The 26,593-nt window shown below is 43.5% G+C and overlaps 1 protein-coding gene across 1 annotated transcript in view; it reads right to left on the bottom strand.

Annotated features, from left to right (window-relative positions):
- Positions 1-26,593, bottom strand: part of KLHL29 (kelch like family member 29) — a 324,971-nt gene that overhangs the window by 25,392 nt on the left and 272,986 nt on the right. The window contains exons 7-10 of the mRNA XM_039721629.1: positions 23,882-24,141; positions 11,167-11,365; positions 8,288-8,470; positions 5,347-5,527 (exon numbers count right to left, since the gene is read on the bottom strand). Of these exons, the coding sequence (XP_039577563.1) occupies positions 5,347-5,527; positions 8,288-8,470; positions 11,167-11,365; positions 23,882-24,141 (823 nt within the window). The remainder of the gene's footprint in view (positions 1-5,346; positions 5,528-8,287; positions 8,471-11,166; positions 11,366-23,881; positions 24,142-26,593) is intronic.

Below are 26,593 nucleotides of genomic sequence, written 5' to 3'. Positions count from 1 at the left end.
GAGACATAATGTGAGCTGGCTTCAAGCCAAGCAAAGGTTTTTCTTCCCCCTCCTCCACCGCTCCCTCCTGGTGTGTCCATGCTTGTCCTTGGCCATGGGCCTACTGAGCCCGTCCAATTTGCTGAACTTAAATCTTCAAAGACATCTCCTTTCACATGGCTGGCTCCAGGTCTGCAATCCTTGCACACTATGGACTCATGTGTGCTTTTACACACTTGCCCTCATGCTCCTTCCTCTGCCCCAGCAACCTGCTGGTCCCCAGCCCTGCAGGACACGTGTACCCACCTGTCACTCATGTGCCACTTGCACTGAGCACAGGGATCTCATCTGACCCTTGTGCACTCACTACCTGCTGATTTATGTATTATTCACACATACCTTATATGTTTTTACATCTCTTATATATGTGTATATGCACATTGTCTGTATATATAATGTATATATGTATGTATATGTATAATTTATATACCCATGATACAACAAATGATCTGAACCCAGCAGAAAATACAGCTCAGGCTTGAAGAGAGCACATGCAGAAATAAAACCTTGCTGGTTTCCACAACTCTTCACTCTTAGGATTTAATCTGTGGGACTGATCTTCCCTGTCCTTCATTCATTTCATTCACCTCCTCCTTCCTTGCTCTTTCCCTACCACCTCAGTATTAACAGCAGAAAACCCTTCATTTCAAGCTGTGCCACTCGCTTCACTGCCTTCTTGACTTTTGATCTCTTCAGTACCTGAAAACATACTTTTTTTTCCTCCTCAGTACTTTTTTTTTTCCTCCTTAGTCTCTTAATTTCTCTTCTTCTAGGTTAAACAGCCATATGTGCATCTTCATTTATTCACATTATAAGATCCTTATATCGTAGTCAGCCACTTACACACTGACCATTTCTGTCAGTCTGCAAGAAATCCTTCAGTTATTTAAGCATTATTTAATAATATTTGCAGGAAAGCTTCTGTTTAAACTAAAGCAGTACAGTGTCATATTGAACTGCTCTTCAGATGATTCATATATTTAAAATCACAATAATGGATTACTGTTTTTTGCCTTTTTTCTCTTCTGACAGGCTTAAGAAACTATCCTAAGACAAGGCAATATATTTAATTTTCTTTCATCTAGATAAGATCTTTTAAAATCATTGAGTCCAACCACTAACCCAGCACTGCATGGCCCACCACTAAACCATGTCCCTCAGAGCCACATCTACATGACTGCTAAATACCTACAGGGATGGTGACTCCAGTGCTCCCCTGCACAGCCTGTTCCTGTGAAGAAATGTCCACCTTCCTTGGGGGAGAACCCCTAATTCCTACATGATCATATCTCAGTAAAACAGTAGGTGCTGAAGCAGTTTCTAAAATGTATAAAGCTTATTCTTTACACAGATTTTTTTAGACTGTCTTCAACGTATGCACTGCCAACATAAGTAATCTCCCAATTTTAGACAACCTTATTGCAAAAGTGCTGTCAGGTCAAGGGGATTCATCTTCTTCTGTCCTTCAAACATATAATAACCACAAAGCACCCACATTTCCACACCTCCAGTCACATACATTGTCTTGTCAGTATACGCAGCCTTCTCGGCTCTCAAACTGCATACATTACAGGGCCCATCCATTATCTAAAGACCTAGTTCGTGGATCCACTTCATTTCACCAGCTCCCAACTCAACTCATATCTCAGAAGAAGACAGAAAATGTAATACCTTCTCGCCTAACACCTAATGACTTGCTTCCTGTCACACAGAACCTTGCCAGAGGGGCTTGATGGAGAACTGCAGCCATGCTGTTATTTCCCTAAACACTCATTGCAAAAACATAACTTTCCCTGAACATATACCCGTGCACAGCCACAAAAATGGACTTATAACTCAGCCCCTCTGGCACATGCATATTATTTTAAGATGAGTAACGAATGACTCCTATTCATCTGTTTGTGATTGATAGTCCCATATTATCCATCGAGACGGAATTTTTGCTGCCTCCTTTCAGACAAATGGCAGATAAAGGGTAAAGAATCTCAGCCCTGTTGAATTTGATGGGAAAACACCCGCTGTTTGAAGTGGCACCAGAATTTCTGGGTGAAGCTGCACCCTTCAGCATCAATGACACATCCAAAAGCATGGACAGAGGGACACAGGAGCTGATGCCATAAATCATTACGAGTCCAGTGGTCCCTACTTGCTTTAATGTTTTATAATGGTGCAGCAGATGTATTAAGTGCAGGCATGTGGTATCACACTAAGGTGGCCTGACATTTGCTTTTAAAAAGTAAGATACTGTAAAAAACATATTTGTAAGGTTTTAACCATTTAGGTTCAAATATTAAAAGAATTCCACGAAAAACAGGTGGAGAACAAGAAAGAAGCTGGGAGAAAATGCTATGTTCTCTGTCTTCAAAGACCCACTGTGGTGAGACACCCTGTAGACATCATCCTCTGGGTCTGCTCACTGGTGAGGTCAGGGTAAGTCACTGTGGAGTGGAGACATGCCCTTCACCATGCCAGCAGACACACGTCAGAGCCTGGCCAAAGCCGGGCATGGTCACGCTTGGGCTGACTGAGCAAGCAGAAAGCAAAATGTGGTTGGGAAAGATAAGCTGCATGTGCACCAGGGGAGGTGGTAGGTGGTCCAGCAAGGGAGGATGTTCAGTGCCTTGCCCTTCACACTGGTGGCACAGCCCAGGACTGTATGGTAGGTCAGGCTTGGATTAGCCCCTGCAACTCCACAGGGCTATAATCCCAGAGGCCTCCTGGTGAAAAACTGCCCCAAACCCAGGAATGTGTGTCTGCAATTCCACACTGAAGAGAGGAGTGATAACTTTAGAGGTAAATGTAATTTTTGGCATCACTTGACAGGAAACGTGACCATGCCACATTATTTTAATTTAGTGCTTTTATATGACCTGCTGGAATGACAGAGAGGTTTACCCCTTACTGTCAGATTGTATCCTACTGTCCCATCCAAATCAACACAGTATTTGAAAGATGAATGTGCCATTCACACAGAAATATGGTGGGAGAAAGTTGGTTTCTTGTAGCTCTGGAGGAGGGGAAGGAAGAAAAGCTGAGGCAAAAAGTGGGCATTCACTGCTTGTAACACAGCAGCCAGCTCAGCAATTAAAGTAATTTTAGTTTGTATTTTAGTGTGGTTTTTTTCCCAAAGCTGCAATCCAAATTCAGAAATCCTCACTGCTTGCAAAAATAGGTACAGCAATTTAAATTCCTGAACCTTGCCTTGTCCAAATGGGAGGTGCTTTTGTGTGAAAAGGCCTGACTTTGTTCAGCACCGCTAGGAGAGTCAGCCTTCCCTCACCTTCATTTCTGACAGCGGACCCTGAAACATCCTTTACAAAACACAGCTTCAGCCATGCTGTGCTTCACTTCTGTCACCCCCTACTGTCATTTTAATATGAAGAATAAAGAAGGAAACATCCCCAAACTTCTCTCATTTCCCAGCATAGCCCAAAGGAGGCCATGTTGCACTTTTTCCACAGCTCTGTCTCACACGCCACTCTATAGACAACAGCAGATTAATTATAACCACGGGTTTAGCAAATCCCCATGACAAGACATCCTTATTGTGGCTGAGACAGTGTGCACTGGAATGATAGGGAGCAAATCTGCTGCTTTCCCACATCCAGGTCTCCTGGTGGGCTTGGTACAATGGAAAACCAGCACTGCTGCTCTCACTGAGCCAAGCTGGGGCCACCAAGGGCCTGAGTGTGACTTTGCAGGCTGCAATGTCATCTGTGGTGAGGGCTGGGGTGACTGACATGAGAGGGAAGAAGCAGGGGGGACTCTGCTTGATTTAGGGTTCATTCAGCTGACCAACATTTTGGATGCTTTAATAAACCATGAAAATCAGAACAGAGACAGAAATCAGGCCCAAGGAAAACTGAAAAGAGATAATTTAATCAATGACAACTATCAAGACTCCTCAATAGTATTCTTTTGCTGTTCATCTTTATCAAGAGGTGAAATAAAATAGCATCTTTCTTGGGCTCTCTTCTTCCTGTGCTCACAAAAATAGTTCTGCTAGTTAAAAATTTAGTGACTTAAAATTATGGGATGATACCAGATACCAGAAACAAATCTGCCGAAAAGGATGAGATTTGTTTCAAAGCAAGTCCTGTGGGCAGGGCTCACCTTAAGTTCTGGGTGAAGGAGGGGAGCAGTGTTCATATGTTGCTTTCACTGTTATGACTTATCATTCATTCCTTACTGTCTGCATTTCCCTGATGGCTGAGAGCATCATCACCAACACAGTGCCCAACCTTTTGAAAAATGTGTTGTTTTTTCCTTTCCCAGAAATCCTTCCTAATGACCTATCCCTATTTGTCTTGCCTGTTAAGGCAACTTTTACTGGAAAATGCCTGCTTCAAAATGTTACTGAAGAAGTATTCAAATTCAGCACTTAAAACTGACAAAAATATTTTTGGTTGCCATATTTACTTAGGAAAAACATTTCCCAAATATGTTTCCCAATTAAGTGTTTAGGGAAGGCTTAGACTGTATTGATATATTTGGAATAGAATATTCTTATAAACCACATTTCAAAATGAATTTTATTTTTCAGAGAAAACATTGATATAAATATAAAATCTATGGTTTTATTGAATGCCACGGGTGACAAGAAATCAGTTGGTTTTGGCATTTTACTTGGTGAAATATTTTTGTTGCACTTTTGCTCCTTCCTGTTTTTTTGAAGTTCCATATGAAAAAAATTACATCTGGAATCTACTTGAAAAGAGAAATTTCCATTCTCTCCCATCTTTGTTCTGCCAGGAATTCAAAACTGTTTCCATTTATTTGGTTGTTTTACTCTGAACTTGGCAGGTCCCAGCTCCAGGCCAAGACCACCAAAGGGAGGATCTTCCAGCCAGGTCAAGGCTGAGGTGCTACACCAGGAAAACACATACAAGAAACTTCCTTTGCTGCTGCTTTTTTGGATTTAAAAAAAAAGTACTATTGTGGTCAGTAAAGACTTTCATCAATACTAAATTCAAAGGAAGTTTATTAGTTCATTGTATAACCTGGAAAAATGTCCAAAGAAGCTTAATTCCTCTCTTCCCTCCCCTGAGCAAAGCGAGAAGCTGGCAACTTTCCTCTCTGGTTTTGAAACAATGCTTTCCACTGAAGCTTTTAAATGAAATCTAATCCTGCCCACTTTCCTACTTTCTTAGCTGTTAGAAAAGCTTATTAACACATACAGTCCATTTGATGTGTCCTTTAAAAGGCAAACAGTCCTTTAGCATAGCATGAAGGAAAAGCTCCAGCAAACAACACATGGTTTGTTTTTTTGTTGGGGATTTTGGGTTGTGGGTTTTGGGGTTTTTTTACCTTTCCACATGGTCCACGTTGCCTGCCACACCGACCCCTCCGATGGTGTAAATTTTCCCGTCGTACACCAGACTGTTATGCCGACACCTCGGGACTGTCATGCGGGACACGAGGTTCCAGTTGTCGAGCAGGGACATGTAACACCAGACATCAGCCAGCGTGACACCCGACTCCATTCCGCCTGGCGCCCACGGGGGACAGGAAAGGGGAGAGTTACGTGAGATCCTGCAACGGCAGCAGCTCTGCACACAGCAATCAAAGCCAGTTACAGAGTAAAAACTCTTCAAATGACATTTGACTAATTAAAATAAATCACCCTCAATACCGAGCATCTGTTCCGATGATGCATATCTGTGTCATTTATTCATGTGCCCCAAAGGCTGAGGTTTTTTTTTTAATAAGATGACATAAAGAAATCAAGATGTCAGACTACGAGGGACACATACATAAGGGGATAGACCCTTCTCAGTGTTCATAAATAACTTCCAGTCTATTAAATTACTGCAACACTTGCAAGAAGGTGTCAGGAGGCTGAGTGTATCTTGGCTTGCGAGACACAGGCCAGCCTGAAACCTAAAATGCTTAATACAGTGATGGATTGAAGCAGCTCATATATGGGCACAATAGAGTCAGTGCTTGGACTGTAGGCTTAATTTCTCATTTTCAGGGGCAAATTTCTTATTTATTTTCATTTGCAGATAAAAGACAGAACCAGCTGTACCACTCCTGTAAAACAGTGCAAGATGATCTTGTGAAATATTTATATGGGTCACTTTTTAACTTCTGCTTGAAGCTTCCAAAGTAGCCACTTAATGGGTGTCTTACTATCCTGTTTTGAAGCACAAAGAGGTGAAATGATTTATTTGGGACCACACTAGGAGTCAGTGGTCAAGCCAGGAAAACGAACTAGACACAGTTTCATGGTTTAATGAGAAAACCAGACTTCCTCCTTGATATTTTGCTCTCCAAACCTATGCTATGCAGTGCAAGGTACTTAGAGCTTGCAGCAGGCCATTCTCACTTCAGCTGGTTCCCCTTCTCTTTTTTCTTGTGTCTTCTATGTTTGAGCAAAGCAAAATATCAACTGACTCTTAGCTGCATTTCCAGCTCTCCTTATTGCAGCCACCAAATAACATCCAGATTCAAGGGAAAGGACTGAAATGAGCTTTGAAATTAGGATTCTAAGCTTTTGTTACTAGGTATGACACAGCCTAAAATGGCTGTAGATATTGGAAAGCACCTCAGCTAAGAATAACTAAAAGCCAACATCTGACAAAAGCCTCCCCAGAAGACTTTTGCTCCAGCTGCTCTCAAGCATGGGCAAACAAGCATGGGGAAAAAAACATCAAGAAATAATTTCCAATCAATTCTTAGGGTCTCTATGCAGTATTAATGGAATTTAACACCACAGGCAGCAATTTACTGCAGAAAATGCACTGAGAGAGCTCGGCAAGGGAAAGGCAACAGCTGTAACCCCTTACTGGTACAGATGCCAGGTGCATCTGTGCTCCCAGCGACATCCTCGGATCACACATCCGCACCTCCCTGCCCAGCCTCCTCTTTTAATCATCCAGCCCCACTCAGCTGCCATCAGAGCATTCTTGTATTATCTGGTGGGAATTGTTTTCCTCCCTCTAACCAAGCAGAGGTACCAACAGACTGCAAAAATCCAGATACTGTGATGCTCAGGGCATGGTGTTGTCAGATACTTTGGGAGTTAAAGCCTTTTAAGGAGCGTGGTCTCAGTTTCACCAAAACTGAGAAGATTATAGGGCTAGTGACTACTGTCAGAAGACAGGTTTCAACAAGTACAAAACATGAATGCTCCTGTAAGCAAATACTTTAAGTGTAGGTCACATATTCAGCAGTTCAGTCTATCTGTCTCAAATTCCATAACCTACCATTTAGATTCAACTACAGAGAGTATTTTAAATTGTTTCTATGGCAGTGAAACCTCTTTGCATGCTTGATGGTTGTCAGACCTATTTTCTTCACGTTGCAACTGCACAATATTGTTGTTGACTGCTCTGAGAGTATGTTAACACTGCAGAGACATGGAGAATGATAAAAGCAGGGAAATCCCTCTCTCCCAACATTCTTCCCACCTGTTTTATTTATTTATTTATTTTTTGTCCCCAGGAGCAGCTGGGTAAAACTCTGGCAGGTCCTGCTTTGTCTGGGTTGCCTGTATTGTAACTTTTCTCCCAGCCCAGAAAATCTGGGGGATGAATGGATTGAGAACAGCCCTCTAGAGGAGGACTGGGGGATACTGGTGGACAAAAAATAGGAAATGATCCAGCAAAATGCACTTACAGCCCAAGAGAGTCAGCGTATCCTGGGCTGCATCAAAAGCAGCTTCACCAGCTGGTCAAGGAGGTGATTCTCCCCAATTAGTCTGCTCTCGTGATACCCCACCCTGAGTACAGTGTTCAGCTCTGGGGTCCCCAGCACAAAAAGGACATGGACCTGTTAAACTGAGTCCAAGGAGGGGGTGTGAAAACAGTCAGAGGGCTGGAGCACTTCTCCTATGCTGACAGGCTGGGGTTGCTCATCCTGGAAAAGAGAAAGGTCTGGGGAGACCTTATGGTGACCTTTCAGTACTTAAAGGGGACTATAAGAAAGATGGAAAGAGGCTTTTTATCATGGCCTGTAGTGACAGGATCAGATGTAAGAGTTTTAAACTGAAAGAAGGGAGATTTAGATTGGACATAAGAAAGAAATTTTTTACATCAAGGATTGTGAGGCCCTGGCACAGGTTGCCCAGAGAAGCTGTGGCTGTCCCATCCCTGCTCAAGACCAAACTGGATGAGGCTTGGAGCAACCTGGGATAGTGGAAGGTGCCCCTGCCCATGGTGGGGGGGGGTTGGATTAGGTGACCTTTAAAGGTCTTTTTGAATCCAAACCCTTGTGTGGTTCTGTTTCTGTGGAAATTGCTGCTTACCTGAGAGATAGATGTTGTCTCCAGCGCTGACCACGCTGAAAAACTCTCGGTCATAGAAGGGCAGGCTGGCCAATGGGTACCACTTGTTGTTTTGAGGATTTAAGCAGGTGACTGCTGTTAAAGCACGTTGGTTCATGCCAATCATCTGGCGACCCCCAACTAGGACTATTACCTCGGCTACTCCTACGATTCAAGTAAGAATAATAGTATTATAAAAAAGTGGCATCTCTCAACCAGGCAGGAACCCATCCAAAAATACTCATCAGTCAGGGAAATTTTAATGTATCATATATAAATCTGTTTTAGAGTCTGCAATCAAACCACGAAGGGTGAGAAAAAACAGGAATGTGTGTGTAGGGGGAGCAGTGGGTGAGGAATGACACTATGAACACTCTTGGGAGAACTAGGGAGGGAGAATGCCATCTGGGCAAAACTTGGGGGGAAAGAAATAAAAAGGCAGATCCATGTAAAGATGTCCATTCATTTCAACAGTCTGTGAGTGAGACTTGCAGGTAGCAAATTCTCTTCCATTGAAGAAAATGGGCATTTTGTCAAGGATTGTGATAGCTTTGGAGCATGGTCATTATTCACCAAAAGCCTGTCTGGACTTTAACCTAAATAACGTCTTCTCACATTAAAAGCTAATGTCTGGAGAAAGTGAAGCCATGGTTATAGATCCTCACTCTGATAGTCTTTCTGCATGCACTCTATTAACATATAATTTCCTGGTGGATTATTTTTTGTTTGTTGGGGTTTTTTAATTATTTTTTTTTTTGCTTTTCCCAGGAAAAGCTGATTTTCCAGATCCAGACAACATGTGCTCAAGTCATGGATCATGGTTTTGGTCCACCAGGTGCTAGGAAACATGACAAAGATGGCCCCTACCTTAGTATTTACTGAGCTTTATCTGTGCTTGAACAGCTCCCCCAAGCTTGTAACATGCAAGGTGTCCAGCAAGCCAAACTGTCTGTTCATGCAAAACTTTCAAGTCCACATCTCTGAGGTTTTATTCCCACTTCACAGCCAGAGTTGAGTTATATCTGATCTCAGTGTTACTCCAAACTCCTCTCCAGACTCATTCCCACAGAGACGGGTCACAGTATAACCCTGGGATGTTTCCTGACTCCATCCAAGAGTCAGGTGCAGGGGTTGGCTTGGACTCGGCGTTTAGCTGAAGTGTTAAAAACCCTTTTGCAGCAACTGGAAGCCCCTGTGCACTGTGCTGCCAGGAGAGGCAGGCTCAGAAGAAGGACCAGGAGGCTACAAGCTGGAAGGCATCACTGTTTTCAGGAGCTGTCTCCTGACTGGAGCCATTGCTGAGATGTGTTACAGTTCCCAGCCCACAGACAAGTGTGCACAGGTGCGGGGCAGGAGCGAGACTGGCAGCGAGAGGGATTAGGAGCAGCAGCGGAGAGAAATGCGTCTGCAGAGTAATGGATTATCGTCATTCTTCATTAGCATTTTCAAAAAATATATTTGTGTCATTCAAGCAAGGTTACTCTCTTAAAAGTTATTAAGATAAAGTGCTGTACGGTTTAAAATAAATATTTCTCAGTAACAAGAGATCATTATTTTTGCGCCGTACCAGAAAATCTAATCACCTGTGCAAGACATAACTTGATTATAATCAATGACCTCGAGAGGGCATGTGACATGCAGCAGCGAGTCCACAAAGGGTGTTTAGAGATCCTTTGTGCCTCCATGAATGCTGTTGATATGCAAAATAACATGATTCTATATAATTAGACTCTGACCTAAAAAACTATAATCACCCTCCTTTACCCTGAGAGAATCACTTTTCCCTCATCAACAGGCTTCTGGAAATGGATCACATTACACCTACAATTTTATATACATAAAATAAGCACTTTTCAAAAATCCCTTCAAACATCACACCATTAGTCGTCTTCAATGAAAGACTTTTTAGGGTAGATTGTTATTGAAAGTCCTCTACACTTCGTCCTTCTGAAAGGTGCCTTGATGAGGCAGTCTCCCGAAGCTGCAAATGCCGTGGTTTGATATGCCATCTCCGTGCCACATTAGCATCAGTGGCAGTGACAGAAAGTTTTGTCTGGCTTTCTGTTGTACTTATGGGAGGCAGAAGTACAAGGCAGCATGTTAAAACAATTCACCTGCTTCATCAGACTCCTTCTTGGATGCAGTTTTCCTATCTGGTATCTGCATTCTCTGTTCAGCGAATATTTAGGACATTTCTCACATCACCATGATATGGGCTCAGCTGGCAAGGTGGGCACTTAGTGTTTTTCCATGCATTTTTCCAGAAAGGAAAAATGGGTGTGGAACTTTTTAAGAGGATTCAGTTTTTCACAGCTGCTGTGTTTTTAAAAGGGATTAGGTTATGTGTGATCCATTTGTTCTGGAGGCATTAACAGTCTGATCTAGTACTCATCAGTGTAAAAATACCACATTTACACCAGCCTCATCATATAAAAATATTATACTTACAAAGGGCTGTGAAAGTGAAGGTGTTTGATGCATATTAGACAGATGCTCCCCACAAGAGGCTCCATGGCAAAAAAAAATTAAATTATTCACCTATTTCTGCAACTAGAGAAACTGAGGCAAAGAGAGCAATGGGCTTATTTTCAGGACAACAGAGGAATGTTACTGTCTCTGTCAAGGACAGTAATTCCTCAAATTTAGGCTCCTTTTAAATCCCAATTCAGAAGCATGTATCTGAACACACATGTCTACCCATTGAGAGGGGCTCCCAAATTCTGAAGGAAAGTAACAATGGAAAGTTGAGATCGAAATATCAGCAGGTTCTGGGAAGGAGCCAAGGTCTGTACCTGGTCCTGGGGCATGTTCAGGAAATGTGGAACCAGGGGCTGGTGTTGTTGAAGGACGTTTTGCTTTACCTGCAGAGAGCCTGGGCCGGGTCCTCGGTGTCTGCATCTCCTGGCGGGCGTGGGGCAGCATGTGGTAACGCTTGGCTTCGTTCACCAGATCCCGGCAAGCCTCCGAAGACTTTATCAACTCCTCATTGTCAACAACATTCAGCAGATAGCTGGGATGGATGAAGGGGAGCCGCACCACTGCCAGCAGCTCTGCAGCATACTGTGAGGGGGGGGAATAATAACACATGCAGCCTTCGTGTCAGAGTTCAGCCTCTTGGCATCTCCACTTCCTTGCCTGTAAACCACCCCCTGTCATCCAGCCTGGAAACACACTTGTCATGGATGCTGCATACAAGCCCTGCCTAGTGAATGAGTGTGATAGAGACAGTGTAGCCTTCAGAGCTCGCTGGTCCACGCTGGGTTTGGTCCCAGAAACTAAAAATAATCTTGAAAAGGTGGCAACTCCTGTTATACGGCACTGTATGGACGAATTTTTGGAAATAAAAGCTCTTTCTGAACTCAGGCTGAATGGAACACCTTATGCAGTGAGACACAGAGTGAGCATTTGAGTTATCTGAATTGACCTTGAAAAGTGAGTGTGGTTGTTGCACTGTAATAAAACCCCCAAATAAGTATTTTCTGGCACTATAAATGTGAAACAGAAGTCTGTTAATAGGGTAGATTTCAACAACTGTGGTAGAGCCTGAATGATGTCAACCAATTACTAAAAATCTTTCAATTAGTAGAGTTTATTTGTTGGTGAAACAAATTATGTAGCTCTAGCTTTTAGGGAAGTCTGACTCCAGAGGGTGCTATAGAAATACTGACAGTAAGATTCATGTCCTAAACAAACACATTAAACCTCAGAGGGTAAAGGACATCTGAGCAAATGAAGCTGTCTGTCACCAAACATGGCTTAAAGGAGAACAAAACCCCAAGAGAGAAACTGCAATCAAAAAGGCAGGAGTCCATCCCCAGATTATTCTTTTTATATATAGTTGTGTATATTACAACACTGCACGAGAATACAGTGAAAAGCAGAGCAATGGGAAAACAGGATGCAAACTAAGGGTGAGCAGCAAGAAAAGATAATCATCTGTTGCAATAAATATTCATACAGTGGCAGCATCCAAAGATCCCAACTGGGACTGAGGCCAGGATGCAAATAAATATTCCTGAGGTCCGTGCTGGTCCCAAGAAACTCTGGGCGCCAGCAGCATCTGCTGGCCTGCAGATGCCTCTGGTCTTCCAGAAGCCACTTGGCTCTTACTTTCTTTTTCAGCAGCATGCCTGTCCCTGCAGCGTGTGAGAGCCAAGTCACAGCAGGAACAGGAGCAGGAACAGGGATGGGAATAAAGCAGGGGCATAGTGAGAAGGGAAGGCAGGGATATGGCCTGAACTGGGTACTAGGCTGGCCAAGCAACTGGAGGATGCAGTGACACCTGCGAGTGCATCCAGGGCTTCCCCTATCCCCACCCAAACTGAAGAAGCAGGCTTAAATTTAGAAGGAAAACAAAGGATGTCTCCTCCAAATTCACACTGCTCTCCTACTGGAGAGCCACATCACCATGGTGAAAGTTCTGCCAAAGCAAAAATGCAACAACTTGTGGGGTTGCAACAGATGAGCCCCACATGTGCCTGCAGACCTGTGGCTCTGAGGAGATGAAGGGTGTCAGGCTGACTCCCAGTCCTCAACTTATCAGCTCTCTTCAACACTAGAGCTGCCAATTTTAGGTACAGCTTAAAGACTTGAAGCCTGGACAGTTGCAATTGTGTGGGGATAAAAAAGTTGTTTGGTGATCCAAAAGGGATGGAAAAGTGACAGTGCTTCTCTGCTGGGAAAAAAAAAACAACCCCTGTGAGCAGTTTGTTCCCGACTCCTTGCTACTACCTCTAGTGTGGCACAGAGCCAAGTAGGGCTTGAGATCACTTCATCAACCTCAAAACATAAAAGAAGACACTCCTCCCTTGCTGAAATCCATTTCTGAGGTGCTTTCTAGGAGGTACAATGCCTGCTCCTTCCCCGGAGCCACAAATGTCAGGCACTTGGCTGCACATATCTTAATGTCATTACCTTGGAAGAGAGGAAGCAGTGGACATATGGCAGTGGGTGGCAAATCTCTGACTTCAGGAAGTGCTTTTTTTAAGAAGGTTGGAGGCGTTTAACCTTACACAGGAGCCAAAACGAAACGTGGCACTGGGACAGGGGAATAATGTGGAGAGAGGGTGCACTGCCAGTGGGTGAGACAATCCCACGGGGGAGGCTAATTCCCACTACAGGCTGCTCAGAAAGCAGCACAAGTTGCTAAAGGCAGTTTAAATAAAGCTGTAAAATGTATGGAGTGTACACAGCAGCCTTAAATCCCTTGGTGTGGTGGGACATGCTGGAGCTGTCCCTGACAGTCCCGAGGCTGGTCTGCACTGGAAGCAGCCACAACACAAAGCAGTGCCAAACACCAGCACAGACGGGTGTGCCACTACATGGGGACGTGCTGTTCCACTTACCACCATGTCCAAAAGCTGGCTGCCAATTAGTACTGGGAGAACAGCTCCTCTCTGTCAGGGATGGGACAATTCCCATGGGCCCAGTGGAGTTACTGGCTCCATTTCCCACCTTTCCCTGAATAAATGGGGCAGCACTGCTCCCTGAACACAGCGAGCTCTCCCTCTTGCTCGCCCACCTCGCTTTAATTAGATAAGTGAGAAAATGTGATTCTGTTTCTCTCCTGGATTCCCCCCCCTCCTTTCTCTCCTCTTTTGTCTGAGCTCGTGGCTTATTTTGAAGGGGAATAATAATTAGAACATGCTGCTCCCTTTCATCAGCTAGAAAGCTGATGTCACATATCAAAACCAATGTCACTTTTCACTCTTATTCTTCCCTTTGCTCAAACAGCTACAGAAAGCTGGCTCTGTGTGTGTGTGTCTGTGTGTGCACGACCACACACAGCCATGACTCGGGCTTGGTGCTGAGAGCATGAAGGGTACATAGAATTGCAGTGTTTTTCACCAAGGGATTTAAGGAGTATGAACCATGGCAGCATCTTCACAAGACAGGAGAAGCTTTTATAAAGCAACCTCTTTTCGCACCAGCTCTTTTAAGCACTATAGTCAAGGGTGAATTTCATTTAGCCTCACTGATTTAAGAATATTCAAGTGATTTAGGCAATCAGCAGCCTTTTTCTTTTGGATTCTCCCTTATGAAGACTTCCCAGCTCTGTTAGCTATGATTGTACTAAATATCCTGTTACTATTATCCTTTTCATTTAAGACTGGAATAAGCACCATAAAGCATTTCAACCTCCTTACCATCTGTTATTTGCTCTCCATTCTCTCTTGTCTTTCCGTTGTGCCTTATACAGCTATGAAACATCCACTGCACCCACTGACGTTACCAGTTATCACTAAAGCAGCAGAATACATGCACAGGACACAATGCCAAATTCATCCACCTTGTATCCCTGTGCCTGTAACCTGGGAATGTTTTCTTCTCCCTGCTTGGCTGCAGGTGCTGGCTGGACAAGTAGAGTATTTCTCAGGTCTTTGCTGGGAATCACTTATGACTACTCTACAGCCTGCATCACATGCCAGGGTGAAGGAGAGAATATTAATACCCTTTCCGGGCCTAAAATTAGGAATTACCAACTCATAAGCATGTAGGACCACACCTCAGGTTCCTTGAGAATGGACACCATTATGCAAAAATCTAAATATTTATTGTTTAAAATGCTAGGAAAGTTTTTGAACACCATCAGGACTGGATTTTTTAGGTGATATGAACCTCATTGTAGCTCCTGTTGGGCAAAGGGAACTGCTCAAGTTTTGCACCAGCAGAAGATCTCATCCATAAAGTCCTTGCTGAGTGATGCTGCCAGATACCCTGTGCATGGCCAGGGTGATTCTACAGGAGCAGAGCCCTGCTGCAAAATGAGCAAAGTCTTTGTGGACATTCACTGGGGACACAGGAGAACAGAGACTTCAAAGAGATACTATCTGTCCTGCTTCAAGGCACATATTTCAGTGACTTTTCACTGATTTCAATGGCTGAACAGAAAGCAGGATCTTTCCACCAGTCTGCAATCACAAGTGTGTTTCATATGAAACGGGGAGAGAAAAACCTTAAGAGATCTTATCTTTCCCTAATTAACTGAACATTTCCAGGGAGAGATTCAGCTCTAGATTCAGACACCTAAATGGGTTCATACAAGCCAAGTATTTACTTGTCAGCCAGACATGTGTAAACTCATGTTATAATTAAGAGAGATTTAGTCAACACACTTAACAGTCCCCAGGGCAATGTAAGCTGAGAGGATGCACTGAGCACCAGGGGAAGCAGAGATTATCAATGTCCCTTTCTGGGCCAGAACTGTGAGCCATCAGCTCCTGGGAAATGGATTGTGCTCCTCAGACCATGCTTCACACCACAGAACACTAAAGATGTCTACAACCATATGTCAATCCAAATTGGAGGGCAATTAATTCTACCCTCTGGTAGGAATTTTTGCATCCATTTGTCCTGGGTGTGTTTAGAAGGTTGTGATCATGCTATGAGGAAGCCTAAGTGGGTCAATGTTGACTCTGAGGAATATGTGATCAATGTGACCAGCTATACCTTGAGGCTGACCCTTTCAAGCCTTTCCCTAATAATCTGTTCACATGCAAGTTACTCCCATCTCATTAGGCAGGCCAGTGCTTCAGCAAATGAGACACAAAAGCCTCTAATATTTGTTTTTGTTTTTTTTTTTTAAATTCCCGACTGGTAGTTTGAGTGAGAACATTTACTTTGCTAAACTTTTTATGACATTTCTTCTCTACTGATTACATCAGTATTATGAATGCTTGCTTGCAAGTGGGCTTTGTTCTGGCATCTTCACAGTCTCAGTTACAAAACCCACTTCACTATCACATTAAAAATAATCTTTTTATTCTCAAATCTCTAATCCAGTAAAATCCTCACAAGTATTTTCCAAAAGGACTGTCACTGTACTGCACAGACTTGGGCCACAACAGTACACAGTTAAGATTTTAAAGGAAGTATGTCTACTGCTACAGGGTCATATTTCCTGCTCCTTAAATGCTCCACTGGAAAGCTCTCAAGATTTTTAACATTTTTGAAATAATGCCTAAAGAGGTCAAAATAATGTTTCCCTTATGCCTTATAATTCATCTGTCTCTTTAGTTTACTGTTCTCCCTACAAAGGCCCCTTTGTACTTTCTGCCTAGAGAAACAGGCTTCAGATAGAAATACAAATACAGAAGGTTGATTACCCACATTACGACAGGGTTTTGCTCCAATAAACTGCTGTTTCAGCCCTTTATGCATAATTGCAATAGTTTTCAAAACATTATGAAATAGGAATAGATATGGTTCGCCTTGAAGGAGATTTATGTTGTCTCATAGGAACCCTGTTTTCAAACTCCCTCATGTTGTGCACCATCCCAGTGTGAGAGCAAGAACCTCCCTGGATGGAGGAAGCCATCAGAGGCAGATCTAGAAGTAGAACCAAGTCCCCATTGCATTAGATTCCTTCAAATGAGGACTGGACATGCTAAGTAAAAACACCTGGCTGTGATCAGGTAACAAACTGCCCAGTGGCCCTTGCCCTGGGGATGTGGCATAGTGGCCTTTCAAGCTGGCATGCTAGAAAGGTGACATGAGTGGTACCTCCCTCTCACCATCTCCAGCCCAAACCAGGCTTACCCTACAGTTTACCCAACCTGATATTCAAAACATTGCCATCTCTGAGTTTCCAAATGCAAGCCCAACAGGGAACTGGCTGGTTTGGGGAAGCCAAAGCTGTTGGTGCACTGCTTTGCCATTCTCAGAAGTATTTTTTGGCCAGATTTTCCCCTGCTTTGCCATTCTCAGAAGTAAGTATTTTTTGGCTAGATTTTCCCAGTGCTGCCCTGCTACTTGGTAATGAGGGGACTTTGATATATTTAACCCCTGGGTATTACAAAGACACACTGTGTTTCCAGCAAACTCCTGCACATTCCTACACCCAAGGTCACATCCAAGCCCAACTAAGCTTTCTGCTGCGCTTGGAGTACTTACTAATCACCCGCATTGACTTCTTGGAATGGCAATGCTGCCTTCAGATTAAACCCAAAGGCTTGGTAGCATGTCAGCCAACAGCCTCCTAATATCATGAGATAAACATGTGGCAGAAAATCTGGTTTGCAGGCACTGGGTTCAGCTGGTGGCTTGGTGGCAGGATGCCATGTGCATAAATCTCATGCCCAGCAAGAAGGAAAGAGCAGCCCCTCTGTCTTCCTGCAATCAGGTTTCAACGTGACATCTTTATGGCAGCACAGCTGACTAAACACTGTAATGTCACCAGAGAGTGGCTGTCCCGTTCTCCTGTTTGCAAAGCAGCTCTCAGGTTGGTATTTCCAGCAGTAATATGATGAGAGGCTTTTAAATGCACAGGAAGATAAATCATTGATCATGTTTGGAATCTGCCTGATCAGGATTAAAAAAAGCCTCACTCTTACCATGCATTCTCTAGCTTGCTGACTAAACTCTATAAAATAACCCCTCCAAGTTCCCCCAGATGATACCAGGGGTACGTGGTGTTTCTTTTGCTTATGGGCAGTCACCTATTCAAACACAGCAAACAATGCCCCTCAAAAGCACACTGCCAACAACAAACCAGCTGCAGCTTCTCAGGAGCTTCATAGAATCAAGTAAACCTCTCTGTCCCTACAACACACTGGCATGTGAATCCATGTGCTGTAACTCTCTAAAATGCTTCCTGACTGGAATATAAAATGATTTTTTTTTTCTGAAGATTGGTCCTGAATGCTGGGGCCACATGCAGCACAAGGCAAGGGAGCACTTGTGAGGAGCTGCTTGTGGATGTGGGTCTTTGTAAGGCCGTTGCTTCAGCAACAGCAAAGAAAGATTTGTAAAAAATAGGAAAATGTGTTGGAAAAGCCACAAATGAAGAGACTGATCAGACCGAGAGACAAGGGAGCCCCTCAAACCAATTAAAACTTCAGAGAAATAATTCTGTAGATTTTCTGTCAAGGGTATCCCTTTAAAAAAACTTAAAAGTTTAGTAGAGAGGGAATTTCAGGAACTGCTAATGTCACCTGCACCCTCTTTGTTATTTAAGGCAGTTTCTTCCTCCAATATATAGCTAAGGGCATGTTCCTGGACTGATTCCATTTGTGCTGCTGCCTTTTCTTCTCCCTCTGTAAGCTCATATGGGAGCTGAGTGTCTGCAAAAGCTTCATTCAAATTGGAGCTCTTTGAGCAGCCCATCCCCAGGAAATCACAGGGGTTACTGCTCATCCCTTGCATTTTTCACTTTCACAGAAATTGAAGCTTCTTGTACTTTCATTATGGCATCTTTCTGTATTTGTCTGCTCTTGCCACAAATGGATTTCAAAGCACCAGGATAGTGTGGGCTTTTCAAAGAAGCCTAATTGAAGTGTTACAGAGTGTTAGTGCCTAATTCACTTAGGCTCCCTTGGAAGCATCCTTTTTCATATTTATTCCAACACTCTTTCCTGAAACTTTATGTCCTTGAGTACATTGATTGATCAATTAATTTCTTATTATGATGAACTAAGTAATTTGTACATGCTGGTATTGGCTATCAGCTTCTATCATTATCTCCTTGTCATCACAGAGCAGAGTTGGAATTGTCATTGTTACCTGTCAGATTCTCCATTTTCCTGAAGCAAACTGCTCTTCTGCATGGAGGCTCTCTAAAATGTGCCTGAGAAATAAGGGATCTTCCATGTGCTCTCTCACAGTCACCAGCCCTCTCTCCTCTGTAGCGTCTTGCCTTCAAACTGCCACTCTCTGTCACTGCCAAAATATAGCTCATGGGCATTTGTAGCTTTTTTGACATAAATCCTCTTCTCCTTCTCTCCATCACTTTTCCTTACCCTCACTGACAGACACAGAGCTTACAGGTGGGCTTTGTGTTTGCTTAGTGTTAGACTAATTTGCCAAGTCTCAAATTCAGCCCAGTGGTCCTTACTGTTGTTATTCCCATGCATCCTTCCAGAAAAGCCCCCTCCTTGGGGCTTCAAACACTTGTAGACATTTATCCCTCTTTAGCTGTCATTAGGCCAAGTCATGCATATTCACATCTTTTAATCTTTTTTTTTTTTTTTTTCACATCAGTTCCTTCAGTCTTTTAATCATTTGTGTTGCTCTTCTCTAAATTACCTCAAATTTGCCTACGCATCTCTGGTTCTCAGACACCATGAAGATGCTGTTTAGATAAATCTGCCTCTGAGGACTCAAGTTCATAAAAAGCTTGTAAATGCCTTTATGGTGGATTTTGTATTGCTGCTGGTCACCAAGATTTTAAAGGTTTGGAAAAAGGGCACATGATGGTATCCTTGCAGAGTGCAACGAAAGGTGGCTGTCATTCAGCTGAGTCTCTTGTCCTTCATTCATCACTGCAGTATCTGCCTCTCTTCTAACACTTCTCTGGGCAACTTGTTGAAATGTTTGCCCTCTCCTCATGTCTTGTCCCTCCTCAGGGTGAGAGGAAAGCTTCATGCAATGGAAACTCTTCCTTTGCCAGGCTTTCTGTCATTAATAAACATGGTAGTATGGCTTTTTTATCTCAGAGAAAACATACAACTTTGGACTTGGAAGAGAAAGTGGGAATGCTTCCAGTGAGCTTTGGGATGCCTATGGTTTGGACAGGCAGCAAATTGCTACACATTCAGCAACTTCCCATCCCATGTGGATGCTGGGCATGACTGAGCAGCTTTGGCAGTTGTCAGTACCTGTGGACAGCGTGGCTCATTATCCACGGAATCCTCCCAACAGCCCTCATGGGAGACATCACTTCCCTCCAGCTTATAGGGTAAGAAATAGGAGCAGAAAGGTGAAACAACCTGCCCAAGGCCATGCAGAGAGCTGGGGGATGTGCTCAGGTGAAGACTGTGTGGGGCCTGGCAGAAATCTTTCCTTGTTTGGGCAGCTCAGACTGTGCTGGTTTCAGACACCAAAGCCTCCATTATACAATATATTTTTTGCATGAGTTTGCTGGAGTTGTAATAAGCTTATCAAGAGAATAACTGTTAAGATAAACCCTACAATCTCATCCATCAGTCAGGAAGAGAAATAAATAAGAAAAAAGAGTAGATGCAGCTTTCCAAGATGTGTCAGTCAGATGCAGGCTCTGCACTCAGTGACAGCAATCAGAAGGACTCCTGCAACCAGTGCTCTGTGTCCACTAGAAATTACCTACTAGTCCTGACCTCACCTCACAGGCTGCTTTTTCTGGCCAGACCAATTTTAAAATGCACTACCAGCAGCACTAAGCCAGCTTCATAAATGTTACCATATGAGCTGGGGCACCACTCCAACACGGTAGGGGGATACAATTATTTACCAAATCCTGGTAAAACATGTCCCTCTCTGAATTGCCTCTTTGTCTTATGCAGATGATCAGCAACCCTTAAAGCACTGCTGTTCTCTCTTTGTAACAAGGCTCAGGTGCTGTCTTTTGTAATGCCACAGAGCACTTTTATGAGCACTGTTCATATGAGCACAATGTGCACAATTAAACATCAGCCAGAGCACAGCTTTTCAACTTGCCTTCCAAGAAAATCCTGCTGCCTTCCCTGTCACTGCCCTCCAGCCTGGTAGGAAAGAATTAACAAAAGCAGAAACAGTCAGACATCTGAAGAAAAGCTTTTAGAACGGCAGAGAAGAGCAGGTAGACAGCAAACAACGCCTTTCCAGGAGAACAGGAGGCTCCGTTGAAAATCTCCTTCCCAGAGGCTTTCAGCAGGGGACTGGGCAGGAGGGGAGGCAGTGATGGATAAGTTGTTGTAAGAGCACGGCATGAGGCTGCGGTGGGGGAGCACGAGTGGTGAGATTTACTGTCCCCAGGCACTGCAGAGTGACACAAAGCCATTACAGCTCAAGGAGTTCTGGAGGGCTGCAGCTGCCCTGGGGGCAGAGGGTGCTGATTCAGAGAAGCTCCTCTGCGGGGATGTCTCTGCTGAGAGAGCCCCTGCCAGGCTTGCCAAGGAAGATGGACATGCAGGTGAGATGAAGAGCACAGCCCTTTCCCTGTTTGTGCCAGACCTCCACCTTTGGGAGAATCACCAATGCAGGACTTGGAAGAAGCTGCCAAAGAGGCATTTTAGTGACCTGCCATTGGAGGTACTGAGAATAAAAATGTGACAATAGAGCCTGAACTGTCAAGGTAAAGGGAGATGCCGAGACTATGGAGAAAGGGACTCTGGAAATCCATGGAAGGACTTAACTGTCAGCATGACTTCTGGGAGTGAGAAATAAAACCAGACCGGGTCACCTGAGGAGTGCAGTAGAGCTGGAGTGATGTCTTGGGACTGCTGCAATTCATGGCATCCATCAACCCTCCCAGGACACCCCAACAGTCCTGGTGTCCTCCACTCCAAAGAGTCTAAAGGCAGCTCATAGAATCTATCTCCAAAATGTGGATAAAATAAAAATATCCATGCACTGCTCCTGCAGGAAGGTTCATCCAGTGTTCACTATTGCCATGGCTGCCCAGTTCTCCCAAGCTCTGAGCTCCTGTGCATCTCACAGGAGCTTGGGCAGTTCTTGGCATGGTGGGCTGTGCTGCACATCATGCACAAATTTTTGTGCACCATCATCTTCATTAGAAATAAGATTATTTAGGTCTATCTTCCCTCCTATCCACCATGGAAGCTATTTGTTCCCAGGATCTGAAAATGCAGAAGTCATTACTGTAAAGATGGTGCTTTTCATGGTAAGTGTGGACTCCTACTTTAAAAAAATAAGTACCTATTTAACTAAGAGCTTTATAATAGATCAAGCAGTGCACAGAGTACTAAGAAAAGTGAGAGCTACTATTTAAATAAACTAGCTTAGTGGTAGGATTGGGCAAGAAAATAGTTTCTTCTTGGTATCTTTAATAGTAATTTATTCAAAACCCTTATCTCTGGATAAATACAAATTAAAAATTAAAAGCTCCTGTAAAATAATGCATGAAACTAAAGCACCACAGAGAAATTTGGAGAAGCAAACAGAACTACCATCATAAACTACAAAAACCACTTCAGAACCAGGACAGAGAGGAAGGAAACTTGGGAATAAAAAAAAAAAACAAAAACAGAAAAGCAACTCCACTGCAACACGAAAGGAAGAGAGGAAGGGATGGCGGTGGTGGCAGCAAGAAAAACCACCACTTAAGAAAACAAATTCCCAACATTGCCTCAGCAGGAGGCAGAAGGAAATATTAAAACCGCAATTTTGAGAACATAACCCAGACCATCGGGTGAGTGACACCTTCTGCTGGCAGCAGGCAAACAGGCTCCTGCCGCAGGGCTCCCAGCTCCGGCCCCTGGGAGCAGTCCCTGAGGTCGTGTTAAGTTCACAGTGGCACAGAGCCATCAAACTTCAAGCACCCAGGGAAACGCTCTGTAAAACACTGTGTTTTTCAAGGCCAGCACGCATTTCAGTGAATCCATGGTACTGTGTGGATGTTTTAGGCAATAAAAACATTGGGCAATGCTAAATGGCAGTGCTGGCACACGGAGGAGGTGGTCAGAGTGGGGTGGGTCCCCAGCACAGAGGACTGTCCTGCTGAGCCACAGCTCCTGGGCACACAGCGAGGCCCTGGGGGCTGCAGGCTCTGGCAGGACCAGGAGCTCAGCTGGTGAAGCAGCACAGGCAGCAAGGCTTGGCCTGGCATGCAGTACCCCACTGTCCTTAATGCCCTTATCCAGCAGCCTGCAGAAAGCAAGAGTTACTATTTCTCCCACTTTAGAGCTGAGGTGTGGATGTGCAGCTGCTTTGGATCACATCCAATGACACATTTAACATCCAACTGCATGTTTAGGTGCTTGAACTCACATTTCAGTCAAGAAGGTACAGATTGTCAGATGTGGGACAGCATCAGCAAAATGGCCAAGTGCCTCCCTGAGATCCAGTGGGGTCCATGAGCAAGTGTCCACCTTAAGACAGCCAAAACTGTGACTGGGAGTCAACAGAAACAACTCTGGCCTCCACAGAAGGGGAAAACAATCTTCCCCTTATGGGATCTGTGCAGAGAACTTGCCTCCAAATGGAGAGGTTTGGGGTTCAGACCACAGAGTTGACTCAAGGCAAGTAGCAGGTTTTTAGATATCACCAGGGATGACTTCTGGTCCCAAGGACAATCACCAGCCTCCAGTCACTGTTTCTAGCATTATATCGAGACAGCGCCAGGAAAGTTACAGACTCAGTTTCTTTAGACAAGAGCAGACTGCATAACTCATATGGTTGAGAAAAGGCTAACTCTAATAAATACATAAAACCCAAGGGATTATCTAAGCAGCCAATAAAGATACAGAATCTTTATTTTATGAACTGGAGTTATACTTATTCAGTATGTGGCATCAAAAGAAATACAGATTTTCTGACAGATTCTTTATTTCCTGCTGTTACTAAAATGCATCCCCTTAAAGCAGCATCTCACAAAACTGTAATTCTTCTCAATTTATCTCTGACTGAGCCTACAGTCAACAACTTTGTACCATGCATGTCACAAATGAGATTTTCATTCTAAATGATCAGATGTAGGGATCAGATTTTGAAATTACATACATTTTGTGCATAGTGTGCATTCCCTTTGTCTTTTTTTTTATCTGAACTGCCCATCCCATCTCCCACACACGCGTATGGTTAAAATTACATGAAGATGGTTTCTATTCTAAAAGAGACATTAATGGAAATGGAGCAGAGTGAGGCTGCTGAGATTATTTTTACCTGAGCTCTGATGGCGGCGTCTTTCTTAATCCACTTTATCACTGTTTCATACACCAGCTCCTCTGCTTTGGTGTTTAGGCTGTCATTGGACATGTAGGAAATGAAGTCATCTTTGGAGATATTAAGGATCTCTTCTTGGTTTGCCACCTCTGGGAAGATTTGCAGGGCATAAGCTTTGGCCATGTTGTATAGTTCAGTGCACTGCATGGCTTCAGCCATGGCTAATATTCCTAAGCAGTTGCTAGCAGTCAGCTGCTTTTCTAAAAAGGGCAAGAAAACAAACAAAAAAGGCAATTGAGAATTACTAAAAGGAAGATTCACGTTTGTTACAAGATCATGGGAAAAGCTCTGCTTTGGTGTTTAGGCTGTCATTGGACATGTAGGAAATGAAGTCATCTTTGGAGATATTAAGGATCTCTTCTTGGTTTGCCACCTCTGGGAAGATTTGCAGGGCATAAGCTTTGGCCATGTTGTATAGTTCAGTGCACTGCATGGCTTCAGCCATGGCTAATATTCCTAAGCAGTTGCTAGCAGTCAGCTGCTTTTCTAAAAAGGGCAAGAAAACAAACAAAAAAGCAATTGAGAATAAGTAAAAGGAAGATTCACATTTGTTACAAGATCATGGGAAAAATAAGTGTCACGGACAAACCTCCAACCCTAATTAATTTCAGGGAGTCAACTAAAAGCAGCATCCTGGGTTAATTTGGAATTGGGGTTTAAAGGACAAAAAGTGAGTTGGAGATGGGGAGAGAAATGCACTTTCTGGGTTTGCTTTTTCTGTAAGCCTCCACAAAGCACTGGGGAAACCTACTGACATAACAGGATCTGGGGCTTCCCAAGGGATGGGAACCCAGCCAAGAGACTGCTGCTGCTCCCACCGCCTACAATGTTGCTTTAAGGAACAGCAAAGATGTAAACGCCAGTGCAGACACTTAAGAATAAATGCAAACAGCACTAAGGACATTTCTGAGAATGCTGCAGTCACTTTATGATAATTTTTGCCCTGTTCAGCTACTGAGCTACTTCAAAAAAAAAAAAAATCCTCCCCCCTCTTTTTTTTTTCAAAGGAACTTTGTTGCTGCTGAATGTGATGACATCCCTTATGCAAAACACAGATTATACTAACGCCTTCTGTTAAACGTTGTGTAGTGGGTTTCAAAGAAAATCATGCACAGAGGAGACAGCATTATCTCCTTCCCAGCAAACAGAAGCAGCAGCACAGTGTGTAGCTTTGCGTTAGAAGTGTGCTACACCATACATTTGACTGTACTTTTTTTCCTTTCCAGCTATTTTGAAGAAAAACCCACCAATTTTAGACATTTATAAGAGGAACTCTCAGATTCTTTGCAGCTTTTGTTAACCAAGCCACTACTAATAAGAAGAATATATTATTTTAAGATATAGAACTGAAAAAGAAAAAAGTAATAAGAGTGAGACTGCAATAGATCACAAAGGCATCTGCACCAGTGGCAGGCTCTGGTGCTGCCACAGAACTCTATCACATTTGGCAGTGTCATATCCTAGTGCACTGTGACAGAGCACTGGACAGGAATCTGCCATAGTCCCCTATCTCTTCAAACAAAACTCTCATCAGATTGCTTCTGCTGGAAATGCTCAGGGATTCCTCCCTACACCCAGCCTCTGCCTTCATCAGATTGAAAACCTGCATACTATCTATATGTGGCTTTTAATAAAATGGATTATGAATCACCTCTTCCTATTTTTTTTAACCTGACATGAGATTAGGAGTTTTGTGGGTTTGTTTTGCTTTCTTCCCCTCCCAACTCTTATTATTTTCTTTTACAGATCCAGCAGTCTCAAAACTAGGTTATCTCATTTTGCATCAGTTGATTGTACTGACTTCAAGGAGCCCATTTCCTCAAGCTGACTGCAGTAGCAGCACTGCTTGCTGTCAGTAGATTTTGTCACTCAGAGACGGTCCAGAGATGGGGTGTAAACTGATAGCTACAAAAAGGGAAGGGAAGGGAAGGGAAGGGAAGGGAAGGGGAGGGAACAAAGAAGTTTGTTCAGCTTTAATCAGGCTTCTCTGAAGTAGGTTATGAACATACTAAATGGGTTTTTTTGGCCTGCATGTAGAGCAAATAAGTTCCCGAAAAGAAAAAAGAAAAGAAAAGAAAAGAAAAGAAAAGAAAAGAAAAGAAAAGAAAAGAAAAGAAAAGAAAAGAAAATAACCCCCCCAAAAAAACCCCAAAACCAAAGCAAACCAAACCACAAAAAAACCCAACAGACCAAAAACATCCTCCAGATTCCTTGCTTCTGTCTGCTGGCACAGTTTCATGGTGTACATACGGCTTGGGGTAAAGTAATCATCTATCAGAGCCCAAAACTCTCGTAATTTCTTGGCAAACTCTCAAGTCAAAGGCCAATCTGCCACTGTTCCACCTTATCCTCACAGGGTTAATAATGAAGGGAATAATCAATTTGGACTCATTAAGCAGCACATCATGGTAAAGACTTTCAAGTCTTTCTCTTGAGAGGACTGGTTTTGCCTCTATCAGGAGAGATCCCCATACCATTTCCAGCTGAGCCTGTGGTGTGCAGCAGAAAAAACTGCTCACAACTGATTTCTTCTGATCTGGACAAGCTTCTCCAGCTCTAACAACACTGGGTGACTGATGCAGCCTGCTACACTAGTCCAAGCAGGTCCACCTTGGCCCTTGGAGCTTTACTCCCTCCCTTCCCTGAGAAACC

Source organism: Passer montanus, unplaced genomic scaffold, assembly GCF_014805655.1.
Source record: "Passer montanus isolate IOZ18808 unplaced genomic scaffold, ASM1480565v1 scaffold46, whole genome shotgun sequence".
Lineage (NCBI taxonomy): Eukaryota > Metazoa > Chordata > Aves > Passeriformes > Passeridae > Passer > Passer montanus.
Note: the sequence above shows the minus strand (reverse complement) of the source record. Positions and strands in the feature narration are given on the sequence as shown.